The sequence below is a fragment of the Danio aesculapii genome, chromosome 6, assembly GCF_903798145.1.
Source record: "Danio aesculapii chromosome 6, fDanAes4.1, whole genome shotgun sequence".
NCBI lineage: Eukaryota > Metazoa > Chordata > Actinopteri > Cypriniformes > Danionidae > Danio > Danio aesculapii.
In genome coordinates, this window is record NC_079440.1 from 41,965,793 (window position 1) to 41,983,046 (window position 17,254).

The 17,254-nt window shown below is 38.0% G+C and overlaps 1 protein-coding gene across 4 annotated transcripts; it reads right to left on the reverse strand.

Moving 5' to 3' along the window:
* Positions 1 to 1,197: 1,197 nt before the first annotated feature.
* atf7b (activating transcription factor 7b) lies at positions 1,198 to 15,309 on the reverse strand. 4 transcript variants are annotated; one of them, XM_056460214.1, is made up of 12 exons: positions 15,226 to 15,309; positions 13,656 to 13,731; positions 9,982 to 10,078; positions 7,977 to 8,107; positions 7,161 to 7,319; positions 6,930 to 7,084; positions 6,639 to 6,732; positions 3,892 to 4,011; positions 3,612 to 3,683; positions 3,278 to 3,466; positions 1,564 to 1,666; positions 1,198 to 1,465 (listed from the first exon to the last, which is right to left on the reverse strand). In XM_056460214.1, exons 2-12 carry the CDS (start codon positions 13,701 to 13,703, stop codon positions 1,278 to 1,280), a joined length of 1,356 nt encoding a protein of 451 aa, XP_056316189.1. In that variant the 5' UTR covers positions 13,704 to 13,731; positions 15,226 to 15,309; the 3' UTR covers positions 1,198 to 1,277. The 4 variants fall into 4 exon arrangements, with proteins under 4 accessions (XP_056316189.1, XP_056316186.1, XP_056316187.1 ...); XM_056460211.1 differs by having other exon boundaries at positions 3,612 to 3,707; XM_056460212.1 differs by lacking the exon at positions 15,226 to 15,309 and adding an exon at positions 14,132 to 14,496 and having other exon boundaries at positions 3,612 to 3,707.
* Positions 15,310 to 17,254: the final 1,945 nt, after the last annotated feature.

The window sequence follows — 17,254 nt, forward strand, 5'->3', positions numbered from 1 at the left end:
TGAAACTAAATATCCAAAGTTTGATTGTTAAAAATGCTAAGGTTTCAATATAAAAGCCTTAAGCTTTAAGTAAAGCAGATCATTCTATTTAAAAAGTGATCAGGCGTGAATGGTTTAATGGAATACAACCTAAGTTATATGTTAGTTATGTGCACCAAATGAAATTCATTCAGCATGGCCTGCTGTGAGTCTGTTCAGCCCCCCAAAAAGAATTATAACATTTCTAGAACACCTTTTCTAAGACCCAACGTTGCTCAAAAAGCATTTCAACCATTTTGTAACAAGACTTCACATTCATAGCCGGGTTAGTCAACTACTGTACATTCACAAAATGCAAGCGCGAGAGTCATTAAATGCGTGAGTTTGTGTGTGTGTTCCCAGTTATGAGACCAGATGCACTTCAGCTTTGGGGTCTAACCTCTAATGCAAAGGATTTATGTATTTTGGTTAAAGATACCAACATTTCAGCAGAGCATATCATAATCATACTGATCTAAAACATGTCCACGTGGTTACGCTACCCGTTACATCCATATATATATTGCAAAATGCAGACAAACCGATAACGATACTCAAATATAAAAATATATTTTCTCTCCATCCTTAAGCGTTTTTCGAAGTCCATTCTGCGGGTTAAGCTATAATGTGAGACACGATCTTCACCAAAACAGCCACAGAAGCACGGACCTGAGAGAATTACTTTAGAAACGACAATAAAATTAAGACAGACAGGAAGAGAGAGAGAGATAAAGGGGAACTGGGAGAAATGGTGTGAATGTGCGTCACTAGAAGAGATACTGAGAAAGATGGTGTTAAACTTATCTGCATAGTGTAGTAATCATCTTTCTAATGTGGCCAGAATCATGCAACGATATTAGAAAAAACCATTGAATAAAATGCTAAATAATATCGGCAAACGAGACGAAGATCAACTGAATGCATTAGTGAGAAGAGTGTACTATACAAGTGTGTGTGTGTTGTATAGAGATGACTTCATTTCCACTGCAGTGCTTCCTAGTCTGTGCAGTCTGACAGGGGCGTCCTATGATGATGGTGTCGCCGCCGGGTAGAGTTTGTGATTGGCCACGGGCGAGCAGGGTGTGGTCAGAGCGTGGTAACATTGGTTCCCATTTGTCACATGAGAGGCTTTTACAAACACATCTGGACTGATAGTTCTGAGGTGAGGGGGAGGGAGGGGGGGGGGGGGGGGGGGGGGGCATCGCTCCTTTGAATGACTCAAAGTATATTTAGTTCGTATTGGCTGTAGGACGTGCTCATCATCTGGATGTGGGCTGTGATTGGGAGGAAGCGTCTCCGGCAGAGTTACTCCACTGGCCTGAACCCATTCCTGCTAAAACTGCAACAGCCTCGGCTGCGCGCACACTCAGACCGTTCACAGAGACTGGAGCCGGTACGGTCACGGGCATCACCAATGCAGACACTGAACTCTCATCCACTCCTGCAGCTAAAGGGAGAGAAGTGGAGGGATGTTACTACACATGACAGATTTAGGCCACTGAAAGATACTAGGAGGGTAATTAATGATGGTGATGAATGGATTACCAAGATATGCTTTTTTCTGCATGGCTGTAACAGGACAGTCCTTATGGGCCAACAGCAGCTCCTTCAGACGTGTTACCTCAGTCCTCAACAGTGAAACTTCACCCTGTCGAGCAAATGTTCAACACGCTATCAGGAAAGCTTCAAAGTACAAATACAGACAATTCTGGGATGTAAAATCCCTGTTTAATATGCAGAGATAACAAGATAATAAAAAAAACTTGGCTAAAACAAATGCAAGATCAAAAATATAAGAACAAATTGCAAGTTTGGGGTCAGTAAAATATTTGTGTTTTTTGTGGTTAAAGGCTACATTTATTTATTAAAACTGCAGTATATTTTTACATTTTAATAAGTCGTTTACGCTCCCTGACAAAAGTCTTGTCGGCTATCCAAGTTTTAGGAACAACAAATAATAACTTGACTTCTAGTTGATCATTTGGTATCATAAGTGGCTTATATGAAAGACAAAAGCCTCTAGATTACACTTATTTTACCTAAATAAAATATGATCATGCCTTGATTTTTAATTATTTACTTAGGACAGTAAGGTCTGACTTTGCTAAGACAAAAGTCTTGTCACCTAACAGAAATAATGTACAGTATAGAAAGTCATGGTGCAGTAGAAAAAGAATTAATATTGTGTATGACTCCCATGAGCTTGGACGACTGCATCCATACATCTCTGCAACAACTCAAATAACTCATTAATAAAGTCATCTGGAATGGCAAAGAAAGCGTTCATGCAGGACTCCCAGAGTTCATCAAGATTCTTTGGATCTCCATCTTACCGCAGATATGCTCGATAATGTTCATGTCTGGTGACTGGGCTGGCCAATCCTGGAGCACCTTGACCTTCTTTGCTTTCAGGAACTTTGTTGTGAAGGCTGAAGTATGAGAAGGAGCACTCTCCTGATGAAGAATTTGCCCTCTCCTGTGGTTTGTAATCTAATGGGCAGCACAAATGTCTTGATACCTCAGGTTGTTGATGTTGCCATCCAATCTGCAGATCTCTCGCACACCCCTATACTGAATGCAACCCCAAACCATGATTTTTCCTTCATCAAACTTGACTGATTTCTGTGAGAATCTTGGCTTCAAGCAGGTTCCAATAGGTCTTCTGTAGTATTTGTGATGATTGGGATGCAGTTCAACAGATGATTCATCGGAAAAATTGACCTTCTGCCACTTTTCTAAATAATGAACTAGAAGTCGTTATTATCTGTTGCTCTTACAACTGGGATTGATGACAAGACTATTTTATATAAACACAAATAGCGTTATTTTGATGTCAACAATATATTGTATTTTAGAACATTTTAGGTTTTCATCTGTTATGACTGAAATTTCTCTACTAAAATATGTTTAACTGTTCTGCCTGAAAAATTACTTAAAAAGTTAAAAAGTTTAACATCAGTACTTAAAATGTTTATAAAATACATTTTAATGCATGCTATTCTTTTTATTACTTTGACTATTTGCCATTATTTAAATTAAAAAAATATATATATATGCGTGCCGGTATGTAAATATTTTCTGTAACAATAAAAATAGTCTCTCTGATCAATTTAATGCATATATTCTGAATAACACTATTAAAACAATCTGAAGAGGATGCTAAAAAGTATGAAATAAAAAAGACATACTGAGCCCAAACTAATGAACAATAACAGCATTATTAAGAACAAAATTAGAAAAAAATAATCTCATTACTCACAGTAAGCGAGACATTAGCATTAGCCAGCTCCTCCGCACGCTTCTCCAGAGCACTGACCCACACTTTCCGCTTCTGCCGGCAACGAGAAGCAGCAGCTCTGTTTCGTTCAAGAAAGCGGCGCCGGCGTTCATCCGGTTCAATATCAGCCCCGCGTCGTCTACGTCCACCTTTTGGAGGAGCGGGAGATACCTGCAGGACAAACCCATGGGCTGTCAGATCCAATGAATGTAGGTTAAACATTAAATAAGCTCAGCTGAAGCATTGCACATATCCCATTTAAACCCATTAAATGTAAGGATTATATGTAACACAGGTATGAGGTGTCTGTGAGCACCTGTGGTTGAGCAGGTGATGGTGTCTCAGTGTGATCAGTTTTTTGAATTGGTGCTGGTCCACTAGGACTCTGCTGAGATAGTGCTGCTTTTAGCCTCTAGATGGAGACAGATCCCATACAAACACAAGCAAACACCACAGCGTGTAAATCAATGCTAAAAAAGCCCCGTGTGTTACATTCGTGTAGTTACTTAAACGTTACATAATAAGCCCGTTTTCAGCATTTATACCTGAATAAACAGTGCATGTGCTAGTGTGGGTGTATGTGTGCTCATTCTCACCGTCTTGGCATCAGAGTGTGTACTGTATCCAGACGGAGAGGAGGAGCCGCTGCTGCTTCCGCCAATAGGAGGGCCTGGAATCCCTGGGATATTGGGCACTGTGTTTGATGATCTGGCAAGCTATATATACACACACACACATAGCAACACGAGTTTAACGTACTATAGACATAAATACAAAACAGATGTGTTGTTGTTTTGAGGGTCGTATTGCTGAAAATGTCTTCCCAGATAGAGAGAGATAGTAAATGCCATTATTTTAAGAACAATGCATGTCTGTGGGAGGTTTTCACAAGTAGGGATGTAGTACATATTTTCAGAATTAACTAGAGAGGGGTGTAAACAACATTGCATATTTAAAATGACTGATTTGCTAGGGTTGTTCCCATTAGATGTATTCTTGGATTTCAAAACAGCTGGACAGTGTGCAACAGACTACATAAATGCTGGACTATTTTTAACTTGACATGCTGATGGTGTAAAAGGGTAAAAAACCCTTTTAAAAAAAGAATGCAGAAGCACACATTACAGATATTCCACAAGTATGTAAGCTAAACAGCTATGGCATTTTACTGAAAATAATTAAACTTCACTTATTATTATACAGTATTTGTATACATTTACATATTTCACTCAAAACTCAAAATATACTGAAATATACTGAAAGCAGAAGAGTGTCAAATAAAATGCATAGCTACTAGCTGAACTCACTAACCTGTTACTTGTTTAACTAATGGATGAATCAGCATTTTTTTAACAAATCTCTTTAATAAAACTATTCCATAGCTAGGTTTCCATCCACCTATTTTTGTGCACATTTTAAATTCATGCATAAAAATGGTTGATGGAAACGCCAAGATGCACATACATTTTTAAAATGCGCATAAAATACGTATTCGCATAACGGAGTAAGATCAACTTTTTATTCGATACGGATAAAGATGCACATAAACTACAATGGAAAGACTTTTACCCAACAAATTTCTAGTATGCACATTAAAGTCATGTGATTTTTTTATAAGAGATCATGCGATATTAAAAATGTATGGCGTGTCAATGGACAAACTAGCAGGCTGACCACATTGTAAAACATCTGAAATGTTGTTTTGGTCATACTAAAATGTCTAAACCACTTCAGTATTAGTGTTATAATATCATTAATTACCTCCAGAATTGTCAAGAGCAGGGGTCTCAAACTGCCCCCCCGCCCCGCAACTGACGTCAAAAATATAATAAGATTCGGACCAACAAAACATATTTTTGACTCACTATTATTGTTGTGCAGTAGCATATACACTTGTGGTTTTGACCCCTCCATCTACTGGACTTTTAAGGTACTGTACTATATATTTGGGTTACTTTCGGTTTCTCTCAGTGTGCCGTCAAGAGTAACGCACATGCAGATTATTTCTGGGGTTGATTTAAGCGTTAAAATATATGCCCGTACGTGCTCTATTTTTACTAAAGCTCTTTTTTTTGGTAAATATTCAAGGGTCATTTGATTATATTCAGTTTTATACCACCTGTATTTTGTTGTACAAACACCTCTTCATGTCTTATATGTTATGCTGGTGTTGTTAATATGATTATTTTGCTAATATTAAACTCAAGTGGCCTCATTAATAGATTTTCCTAATATGCATATTAAGATTTGTATTAAAAAATTTTTACTGCTGGCTGAATTGAACATGTTAAAGTAAAATTGAAATATATTCATACCTTTCACCTCTTTGTTGTAGTTTTACAAAAAAAGAATGATATTGAGAGGAACAATTGCCAGTAAGGTCAATAAAATTACCCAAACTGCATTCTGCTGTCTTACGCTATCTGTTACACTTTTGGTTAAGCAACAAATGATCAAGACATAATAATTGTTATTATTATGCCCATTATTATTAAACTGTGGTATTTTCATAGCAATTTAAACTACCCCTTTAATATGTACAACAAGAAACAAAAAGGAGCAGCTTTGATACTCTGGGGAAGAATGTTTGAGTGCATCAATTACATCTGGTTTACACTTTTTTTTCGTGTGCTAGAATGTTGAAATTGCCCTCCTACAAACTGTCAATCACTGATATGGCCCCCCGCCAATTTGAGTTTGAGACCCCTGGTCAAGAGCATCTGTGCTCTGCATCTCACGCCTTTAAACGACACCACGCAATCATTACGTGTCGGCATTGTCTTCTGAGATGCAACTAATTTATTAAATAAAGAAAAGATTCAAGCAACTTCTACAGCAGCAAATTCGCTTTTACTGTTGATATTTGGCGCCAGTTAATCAGGAAGTGATGATTTTGTTCTCTTTGACTTTGAAAACGCTTCTTTATTTGCACGTCTTTTATCCGATAACCCAGTTTTGCACATAAATTTAACTTGCATCACTGGATGGAAACACAGCTAATGACTCGATCATAAAAACATCCTATATAATTCATGAATCAGCACTTTTAAACAAATGCCTTGAACGCAATTCAACTACAATTAGACAGCATTAACTTGTTGCCACCTACTGGCATTTCGATAGAACAACACAATTTGTAAAAATCAATTTACGTTTAAACAACAGCTCTCTCTGGGTCAAATGCAGGTCAGATTGTCTGCTATGATCATACATATCATAGGTTTCATAGACATAGGCTACATTTACATTTCTGTTTAAATCGCTATTGTGATCTTTTAACATCTAATAGTGTCGTTTTTAATCATGATTCAATAATCAGCACACGTGTGTGAGCTCTCCATACCGATATGACTGACGTCTGCCCCGGACTGGGCAGCAGAGGAACCGTCTGACCATTGGGAAGCTGCATCAGCATAGGAAAAGAACCAGACGGCGAGCTGAAAAGAGAGCGATAAATGTACTATTTTAGAACATATTTCCAAACACACAGGGTGAGAAAGCAGAGGTGTGAACATCACAGAAATGACTCATGCGATTAAAAAAAGTTTCAGCTCAGAGGAGTGAATCTTTGGTTGGATCATCAGCTAAACTGCATAAAACATCCAAACAATGACTTGAATTTCCCTGTTTGTACCTGAGTCTGTTTGATGGAGGGGTTCTGGTAATAACAGAGGTGGGAGAAGGCTGAGTTGGGTTCATGGAGTCGAATCCCTGGTGAAGTGGGAGCGAGCCTGGACGCACTATGGTTGGTGTAGGGGTGGAACTTGCTGCAGTTCGTGGAGGAACATCCTGCAAGAGCGAGTAACATGACAATGCTGCAATGCCAAAAATACTGTAATCCATCTCGTCGCATGTTCAAATTTACCTTGGCTTTTCTCATGGCAATAGCCTCCTTTGCCATGGCAACTGCATCTTTGCTGTTTGTCATGCTGGAGGCGGAGTCAGGGCTGTCAGGAGGGGAGGAGTCAATTTCAAGAGGCCCCTCCCTCTCTTTGACCTCAGTAGGTGTCTGTAGAGCTGGATGCTTAGAGGGCAAAATTCCAAATGTTAATTCAGGTAATTTTGTAAAACAATTGATAATCTTTTAATAGGTCACAAGCTATGTTTCCAGATACATATTTGTATGCATATTTTAAGATAATTTTGATAACACATAAAATCTTAAAACGCAATAAAAGATGAGCTCAGTTGATGTAGGTAATTTCTTTATGAAACAAGACAGACAGACATAAATCATATGGAAACTAATTTTTAAAATGAATTACATGATGAACATATCTCAGATTTTGCCATAACAGATCATGTAATTGGTCCACTGATTAATCCAATTTTCTAATCTCATTAAACATCATCTTAAATATTGTTTTAGTTATTCTGAAATGCTTGATACAAAGACTTTCTTTAAAATGATAATGATTTGGCAAATTTTCACCAATCAGACTGTCTGACATGATCAGGCATCTGCCTCTGAATGCAAAATATGCAACCTAAAACTACAGAGGTTTTATTGGCTGCATGAACTTTAAAATTTCTGTTATTCAAAACGTGGGACAGTTTGCCTGATTTAATGATTTAGTTTTTTTTTCACACTGAAAGTCAAAATATTTATGCAGCCTTCCACGTGAATTCACAAATATGGATGGAAACATAGCTAGCTACACTTCCCTCATTAATATCTTACCGTGCCCTTAATTCTCCTCTCCTCCTCCTCATGCGTTTTTCGAAGATCTTGCTCAAAGGAACCAGCCAGCTCACTGAACAAACCCACCTCCTCACAATTTTTAAGAAATCGGGTGGGAGTGGGTGTTTGATCTGCGCACAAACACACACACACAACATGACAAACAAGATGCGCTAAATGCTAGGTCATTGACAGAAAAAAAAATACATTGTCAAAAACAAGATTAGAATGATAAGCATTCTCTTAACTTTAGATCTAAAGCATGTGACAAAATTCTCTGTACACACTTTTTATAGTTTATTGGCTACTATAAGCATGTCATTCAGGGTTTTATCTATTCCAAAAGTGTAAACATTAAGTTTGCCTGGCACCATTAAAGATATCGTTTACCCAAAAAATGAAATCTTCCTTACTATTTACTCACAATCAAGTGGTTCTAAACAGTTATAAATATCTTTCTTTTGTAGAACACGAAACAAGATAATAGAAAAAAAAAACATATGGAAGTTGATGGCTTTGTTTTCCAACATTCACACTCTGAGCCCAATCATAAAGACAAGACATGTTTAGCGCAATTTGTTGCTATCTTCAGACCAGCGCAATCCTAATTTTCACATTTTGTGCCACGTTGTTTAAATAGCAAATCCATTTGCGTCACTTTGTGGACTCACGGGTGTTCCGGTCTAAAAAGGAGGTATGTTAAGGCGCATTGTTGGCGCTTTGCTATTTTAAGGAACTAAAATAGACTGCACCATTGACCATCTAAAAGTTAAAGGATTAAAATATTTTCTACATAAATATAAAAAACACTACCTCCTCCATGTCAGGGGCCTTTTTTCAGTTTGAATTTGTATAATGTTACTATTATTAGTAGTAGTATTTATTACATTCACATTTATATTTGTTTTAATAAAAACAAGTTTAGATTTGTCCACCTGTCGGGTTTTAGACGCATGTACTACCATATAGGACATAGGAATAGGACATGTGTTTGGATATAACCCCAATTGGATACAACCACACTTTGTTATTATTGTTCATTTATTCGTTTGTTGGAAATTAGAAACAAATCTTTGCCCTTAACAAACAAAATTAAATATGTAGGCTAATGGATGTCTTCAGTGGAGTGCTTACAATGTTTCCTTATCTATGAAAGTAGATTAAAGAGTAAAGTAAAGAGTAAAAATAAGCTCAAGCTGCAGATGGTCTGTTTAAATCTTTTCTCGCTAGTGACGCATTCAGTTTTCACACATAAAAACTCTGCCGCACCATGGCGCGATGCACCTGACTCTTAAAGGAAATGTGAGATGAAACTCTGTTTGGTTTAATGCACATTACACTCAAAACACATCCATAACTCATTAAAAGAAAAAGCACAACCCTGTTAGACCATGCGCCAGGGCGCAGAGCGAATTTTTCCTAAAAATGTTTACTTAAAATAGCAAAAGTGGATTCGGACACACCCTTAATGCTTTTGCGCCATGTGCTTTAGATTTTGCACCTAGATCATGAAAATAGAGCCCTCTATGTTCCAACAAAAGAAATAAACTCAAACTGGTTTGGAACAAGTGGAACGGTCCCTTTAAAACATTGATCAGACCACTGCAATCTCTCACTTTTTGATCTTATATGGGAAGAGAAATCCAGTATCACTTACAAAAGACCAGATTCAAAGACACCAAAATCAAGAACAATTAAATCAAGACAAGCAACAAGTTTCCTCTTGACAGGTAAGCTGAACTAAACTGTCACAAAATATGCTTTACATTCGCAATTCTGCTGGGTGACACTAGTACTGCAGAAACTACATCAAATTAAATGAAATCAGCAGATTACAACTTCCTCACATAATTATGATAAACACCATATTTATCATGCCCTGGTGTGGATGTCGAAATGATTATCATCATAGTTTTTATCCTGATGCAAATGAGCCATAACCCAGGCACTCTGAATAAAATAATAAAAAAAAAACTCACATAAATTCATCCACATTGAGACAAACCTGCAATGATAACGGTGTCTGTTCTGGCTTGTCCAAACTTCAGTGTCATCTCATGCTTATGTTTATGCACTGCCAGATGGTCCTCATTGGTGAACCTCTGATGTGAGAGAAACATTGACAGAGACACATGCATTAACCTGCTGCAAAGTTTTCAGTCGATTTGCATCTCATTCCGGGTCCTAATTCAAATCAGATGGAAGCCAGAAAACAGAGAAGCAGCGGATGATATCTGGCCATCTGTTGTTTTGATGACGGCTTATGTTATCCAGTTATGAAGTGCTATGGGAGCCTCTTACAGTTGCTTGGTGAAAGCAGAGATTAAAACAGCTGGTATGACTTCAAAATAAAAGTGCTCTCCCTGTGACTTAAGCCTGGTTTATACTTCTGCGTCAAGTGATCGGCGTGACCCACGGCGCATACAACGTGTGTAGCTGTGCATTTATACTTCTGCACGCTGTTTCTGTTGCTCTGCAATAACACTTCCAAAACGCTAGTTGGCAGTGAGGTGTTTATGTCCCTCTGTGTCTAGTTTCTTCGTTGGTGTTTTGTTTTTTTCTGAACGCTTCCTTAAATGTACAAGTGCCTCAAACTCGCTCATTTTAAGGCAGGAAACGGAGGACATGCAACACCTTTAACCATGAGTTAAACACAAAACAAAACTTTCCATCTGGAGCTCCTTCACGGCACTCCACACTTGTAAACAATCGCTCCATCGGGCTCACGCGGCTCTCGGTCCCGCCCCCACACTCGTCAGCACTACCAAACCGACCAATCACAGAGCTTGCGCTACGCATCGTTGCGACGTGTAGTTAAATTTTTCTGAGAGGTGCACATCAGCGACGGCTACGGCGGGGGCTATGCATCCACGCGTAGGCCGCGCCGTAGCATACGTGTGCGCTTGACGCAGAAGTATAAATCAGCCTTAAGGGCCCTTCGATATTGGAGGCAGAATAGAAAACAATCTTAAGCTCCCAAAATTCTTGATAAAGACTAGAAAATGAGGACAATGCCTCACATTGAAGAACAAACGCAGCATTAAACTCAGAATGTAAGGAGAGACACTGCAGGGAAAAACACTTTTTCAGGCTTTTTGGTTTTTCTCTAAATGTTTCTTCAGGCTGTTTCTTTTGTAGCTTTTATATCAATTTGTGTTTGTAGATTTCATTTAGGGCAGCACAATATTGGAAAAATCTAACATTGCGATATTTTTTATTTAGCAATATATATTGTGACATGTATACAATTCCACCAGATGATCTAAAGGGCACCTATGATGAAAATCATCTTTTGTATGTTGTGTGGATAGAACTGTGTGTAGATATAGTGTGTCCACATTTTGAAGCCCACCGCAACGTGATGTAGAAGTGCAGTTCCCCCACTCACCGAATTGATTGACAGCTGCAAATTAACATGTCTCCTTAGTAACACGTATAATCATATCAACAAGCCAGGACGTGCGTAAAGCAACTGGGATTAAAAGATCTGTTCAGCTCTCATTGATCATCAATCGTCATCAAATGTGATCAAGAATGAGTTTTATAAGTTTAAAATGTTTTTAAAACAGTGCATGTTTGTAATGAATTACAGCATTTTTACCGTCTTTATCGTCATAGCCGTGTGTCAGTACAGTTAATAAAAGAAGACACTTCAATCCCGGTTTGTGGACGTTAAATCAGGTTTATTTTGTACATTAATATAACGGATAACCATACAGCAGTGGATATTAACGTGTATCCTGTCACATTTGCTGTGCAAAAACAGTGGAAAGTTAAACGCATGAGCTGTGTGTGTGTGTGTGTGTAAACTTTGTAACGATATTGTGTGGGACTCATCGAAAGGCTTAAATTAACTTCACAACAAATACATCAAATAATCATTGGGGAAGTTCTTACTGTAGTATTTCTCACAATTGTTACATGAGATCTGCTTGCTTCATGTCTGTCACTGTGCTGTTTATCTGATGCAGCCGGAGAAAGAGGCACACTCTGACAGGCACATGGGAACGATGGGCGGGGAGAACTAGCATTAAAGGCACAGGCAACAAAAACAGCTACATTGTGTTCAGAGCAGAAAATCCCAATATTCTGAAAGTAAAATAAATAATCTGATGGGTGTTTTGAGCTGAAACTTTACAGACAAATTCTGGAGACACAAAAGACGCATCTTAAATCTTGAAAAAAGGATAAAATAGGTACCCTTTAACATCTCTATTTGGAAAGGATTTGTAATGTTAGATTGATTGGGATGATTCTGCAGTGAAAAATCTAATAAACAATCTAACATTTTCGGGGTCCACCGACACATTTTCATTGTGGTCTGTGCTATTCGCAGTTCATTTCTTTATTTGCATGTGTTGTGAGTATTTTCATGCATAACAATCTATAAATACAATCAAGAAAAAGATACAAGAGTTTTATCGTTTTCCTGAGTCTAACTGTATTCAAGTACAGTAACTGAATGATTAAAAATAAAAATAATTCAATAAAATGAATCGTAGTTAAGGTCACGAATGGTACAATTTCTTAAACCTGAATGTTTTTCAAATCATTTTACAAATCACAGGCATCAAAAACACAAGCAAATTCATTAATTTTCTTTTCAGCTTAGTCCCTTTATTAATCAGGGGTCGCCACAGCAGAATGAACCACCAACTTATTCAGCAAATGTTTTACGTAGCGGATGCCTTTCCAGCTGCAACCCATCACTGGGAGACACTCATACAATCTCATTCACACACATATACTACAGACAATTTAGCCTACCCAGTTCACCAGTACCGCATGTCTTTAGACTTGTGGGGGAAACCGGAGAACCTGGAGGAACCCCACGCAAACCCGGAGAGAACATGGAAACTCCACACAGAAATGCCAACTGACTCAGCCAAGGCTCGAACCAGCGACCTTCTTGCTGTGAGGCAAGAGCGCTATCCACTGCGCTCACAAGCAAATTATAAATTCAAACACAAACTCAACATTGCATACCCTACGATGTGACTATTGTGAATGATCACATTGCGATATCGATACTGAAAGCATATATTGTGCAGCCCTAATTTCAATTATGATACATAATTTTGGGGGCACTGTAAATGCACATTTATACACCATGAATCATTGAGGTCAGGTTGGTTTTATATTCACACATTCAGAATTTCAGAAAAGGATTCTTTGTAAATTCTACATAGTAAAATCATATTAGCAGCCAATGACTATCAAAATACAACCTTGTTCACAGCTAAATAAATGGTGCTGATGTTGTTTTGTAAGTCATACTTGCATGCAATTTCAGACTGAATATTCAAAGTACCATGGTAAACAATATAGGGAGCATGTGTCAAATTGTCATTGAACGAATTTGCAAATATAAAACCAACCTTACCCTGATCCATAAATCCATTTCAGCAGCACTTATATAGACAAAACATTACAGTTTCATATCTAAATTTTGAGGACATTTACAAAGAGATATGATGATACATAACTAGGCTGATTGTATGCAAAACAATGCCCCATTTGCATATTTAAGCTAAAAAATTTAGAAAACTTGCAATACAATTATTAAAGTAATCACTCAACTGTGGAAGTATGCTGATGACTGTTAAGCTAGTCAAATCTTTACCCTATTCACCTGCAGTGTCTTGCCTTAAGAGTAAAGATAAAATAAACAGCTCTTACCTGTCCACAACCTGGGGCAGTGCAGACAAAAGGTCGATCGTCTCCCATTTTAGATCAACTACTTCCTGTGTCACTTCTAAACACCATTCAGAGAGAACAGTTATGATTTTTTTATTACTAGGATTTTTATAATCCCATTTACGGCTCAGTTTGTACAATCTGAACGTCGTTTAAAACAAGAATCCCCTCCCAAACTTTGCATTTGAAATGTGGAGTCTTTTGACAGATGACAGGAATCCAGACTTCACTGCTGCACCGAGGCCTGCTGGGTTCATCTGATTGCATAATGTGCATGACGATTACGCGATAAGACTCTTCATTTGACTATTGTCTGAGATCATCCCTGAATAAAGAACATTTCCGCTCAATTTAACAGCTTCAAACCAACAGCTACATCACACTAACACCTACCGCTAGCTAGCATGCGTTTCCTTTCTAATTATATCCAGAAAGATCTCTGCAAACAAATCACTCCCCGCTTGACTGTAATAAAGTCACAGAAACCATTTTAACTCAACGATAACATGTCGGAGATTTGTCGTAACTCATCTCTCGCCGTGGGTTTCGTTTAAATGCTTCTTAGCGATGTCCGATTCGTGGACGAATTGTTCTTGGGAGTCGAATCTTTTCAATACATTGGCCGAGTCGGTTTGTAAAAACAGTTCGAATGAATCAAACTGAATCAGTGAGCATCTGATTTGATTACGAAAATTAAAGGGATGGTTCATCCAAAATGAAAATGTACCCTATTTATTCGCCCTTAAGATTAAAAAACCGAAGATTCATTTTTCTGATTAGCAGAATAAGGTTATATTCGTAAAAAAGTTAGGAACCTGTAACCTTTAAATTCCATAAAAGGAAAGACATGTTTTTTGTTCAACACAAAATAGAAACTTAAACAAGAAACTTGTTAAAAACGAAGTCTAAGTAAGTTATGACAGAAATGTTTGGATGAACTATCAATTTAGCAGCTTTACCGAATAACTATTTCTACAAAATGTGCTAATTTTATAAATATAACATATAGTAATTTATGATTTTTCTTTAAAACAACTGAAAACTATCATTTTACAATATTATTTAGAATTAAATAGTAAAAATTATGAATCGGACAAGATTAGAAACTGCGAGATGACGTGACAGCATACACAACAGCTAAATCCCTTTGAATCGATTCCTTAACGCAACGGTTCAAAGGAACCGGTTCGCAAAAACAATTCGGACTTTCCATCATTAAAGCTAACAGGCTAATGCTAACCACACATGAGCCAACAGGCTGCAACACCTCATTTACAGCGCAAGCGTACGACATTACGGGGCAAAACAAGAACACTTCCTTTATACCAAGCGGAGCTACAAAGTGAGCGCGCACATGTGTAGATTGTAATGCGAGTGTTGTTTGTGTCGCGTCTCGTGCAGTGAACAGAACACACGGCGTTCATGACACCTCCACCATTCCCGTAGCCAGTGAAGCCACAAGCCGAACCACTAATTGCACAGCATCAGATAATCCTAACGTGTTGCGTGTCACCTGTTTCTCGGCCAAGGGTTTCAGTGTTTACAAACTTACCCTGCTCCTCCCTCTCTCGTTCCCTCTCTCCGCGTTCCCACCTTTGGAACTCCTTCATCCAGCAAGCTCTCAGAAATAATGAAAATCTCGCGATATGTTGAGGTAATACTCAAACCAGATTAAAGTCGTTACGTAACAGATTTGGAGCAGTGATGAGAAATTCGCTGCTCTAGTTTTTTACACATCAAATCACGCCCAATGTCAGAAATGGTTTGAACGTTGGAGAAAAGCTCTTGATAATAACGTTTAACTTCCAAAAACTCCCAGATATAGGTTTTACATTAATCATAATAAACCAAAGACGATTCTAATGCACAAACTACACATTCTACAAGATTTAATGCTTAATACCTAAACTCAATTTTGTTACATAGTCTCATCTTCATTATAACACGTTGTATACAATCTATACATTTAAAGGTTGTAGTTTGAACCATGTTTTACAATGTAAAGCAAGGAAAGTTTATATATATATATATATATAGCACATTTCAAACACAGTAGTAATTCATAGTGCTTTACATAAAAACAAAAATGATTAAAAGAATTAAAAGTGATTAAAACAGATTAAAACGTGTTAAAACAGGGTTTATCAGAATGAAAAAGAAAGACATAGTCATGCGATGTCAAACATAGCAGTGCTTATTCAGTAAAGGCACATCTAAACAGATGTGTTTTCAGTCTTGATTTGAATGTGCCTAATGTTGGAGCACAGCTGATCATTTCTGGAAGCTGATTCCAGCAGCGTGGGCACAGTAACTGAAGGCTGATTTACCCTGCTTTGACTGAACTCTTAGAATTTCTAGTTTATTTCATCCTAATGATCTGTTGGGTATGTGTTTAGGGAGCACATCTGTAATGTATTGAGGTCCTAGGCCATTTAGTGATTTATAGACAAGTGATAATACTTTAAAATCTATTCTGAATGTAACAGAGCCAGTATAACGACCGGAGGACAGGTGTGATGTGCTCTGATTTCCTGGTTCTGGTCAGAATCTTGGCAGCAGCGTTCTGGATGAGCTGCAGCTGTTTTACTGTCTTTTTGGAAAGGCCCATGAGGAGGCCATTACAGTAATCCAATTTGCTGGTCGTAAAAGCATGAACAAATAGAAACATGTGAAAAAGTTATTTTTTCTAGAGGGTGTTTTTATTCCTAAACAAAATTTATTAGTATCTAACGCTAACTTTCACCAAACAGATTAACGTTTAGAACGTATTACCCGGTTCAACCGTTAACTAATGGTCCTTATAGTTCAGTTCAAATCCAACACCTTTATGACCCGATTTGACTGCGTAAGACCAATCGAGGCTCAACACAGGACCTCTCTGGACAGAAATTTAAAACATGGAGCAATCGCTTGCTTTTTTTTAATGTCTAATCATCTTGTTTAATCCCACCCCTTTTGGCAGCGCAGCACGACAGAATTTCGCACACACAAAGCCCAGTGTGACCGTAGCTTAAGATGCGATCTGAGAGAATCTGTGATGAGTCGCCTTCAAAATCATGCTGTGTGAAATGAGTTCTGATTGAAACTAATGTCTGCAATTACCTACAGCCAATGAGAGAGCAGCATCCACTGCAGGCCAGCGGAAGAAGCCAAAAATGCAGTTTCAGTTCATTTGGACCCAAGAAATAGAGGAAAAACTAGTGGAAATTCATCAGGATCACCCGTGTCGGTTTGACGGGTCATCTGAGCAATACCACAACCAGGAGAAATGGCTAATCTCTTCAAAGCCAGGTGAGCAAAATAAGTAAATTTTCTACCCCGCTAAAGGCTTTGTTCTCATTATGTAGTGAATAACTAAAGATATACTATGTGACCTCGCATCATTTCCATGTCACTTCTCGCATGTCTGGTTGTGAGATGTAGTTTGCACAAAGTTGTCTGCAATTTTTCCTATTTTACTGTCATGCAGTGTGTACCCCCCTGTCGCTGATCCATCTTTCAGTGTAAACAAAGCCCAGACGAAACGCCGTGAAGTCTGAACTCAGCCCTAGAAACCCTCCAATACTTCGCATAAAAGCACA

Coding starts and splice junctions, on each gene's coding strand:
- atf7b (XM_056460211.1), bottom strand. CDS start 13,703: ATGGGAGACGATCGACCTTTTGTCTGCACTGCCCCAGGTTGTGGACAG. Junction 10,079..13,655: donor CTGCCCCAGGTTGTGGACAG/GTAAGAGCTGTT, acceptor CTCTCACATCAG/AGGTTCACCAATGAGGACCA. Junction 7,085..7,160: donor TTGCCATGAGAAAAGCCAAG/GTAAATTTGAAC, acceptor TCGCTCTTGCAG/GATGTTCCTCCACGAACTGC.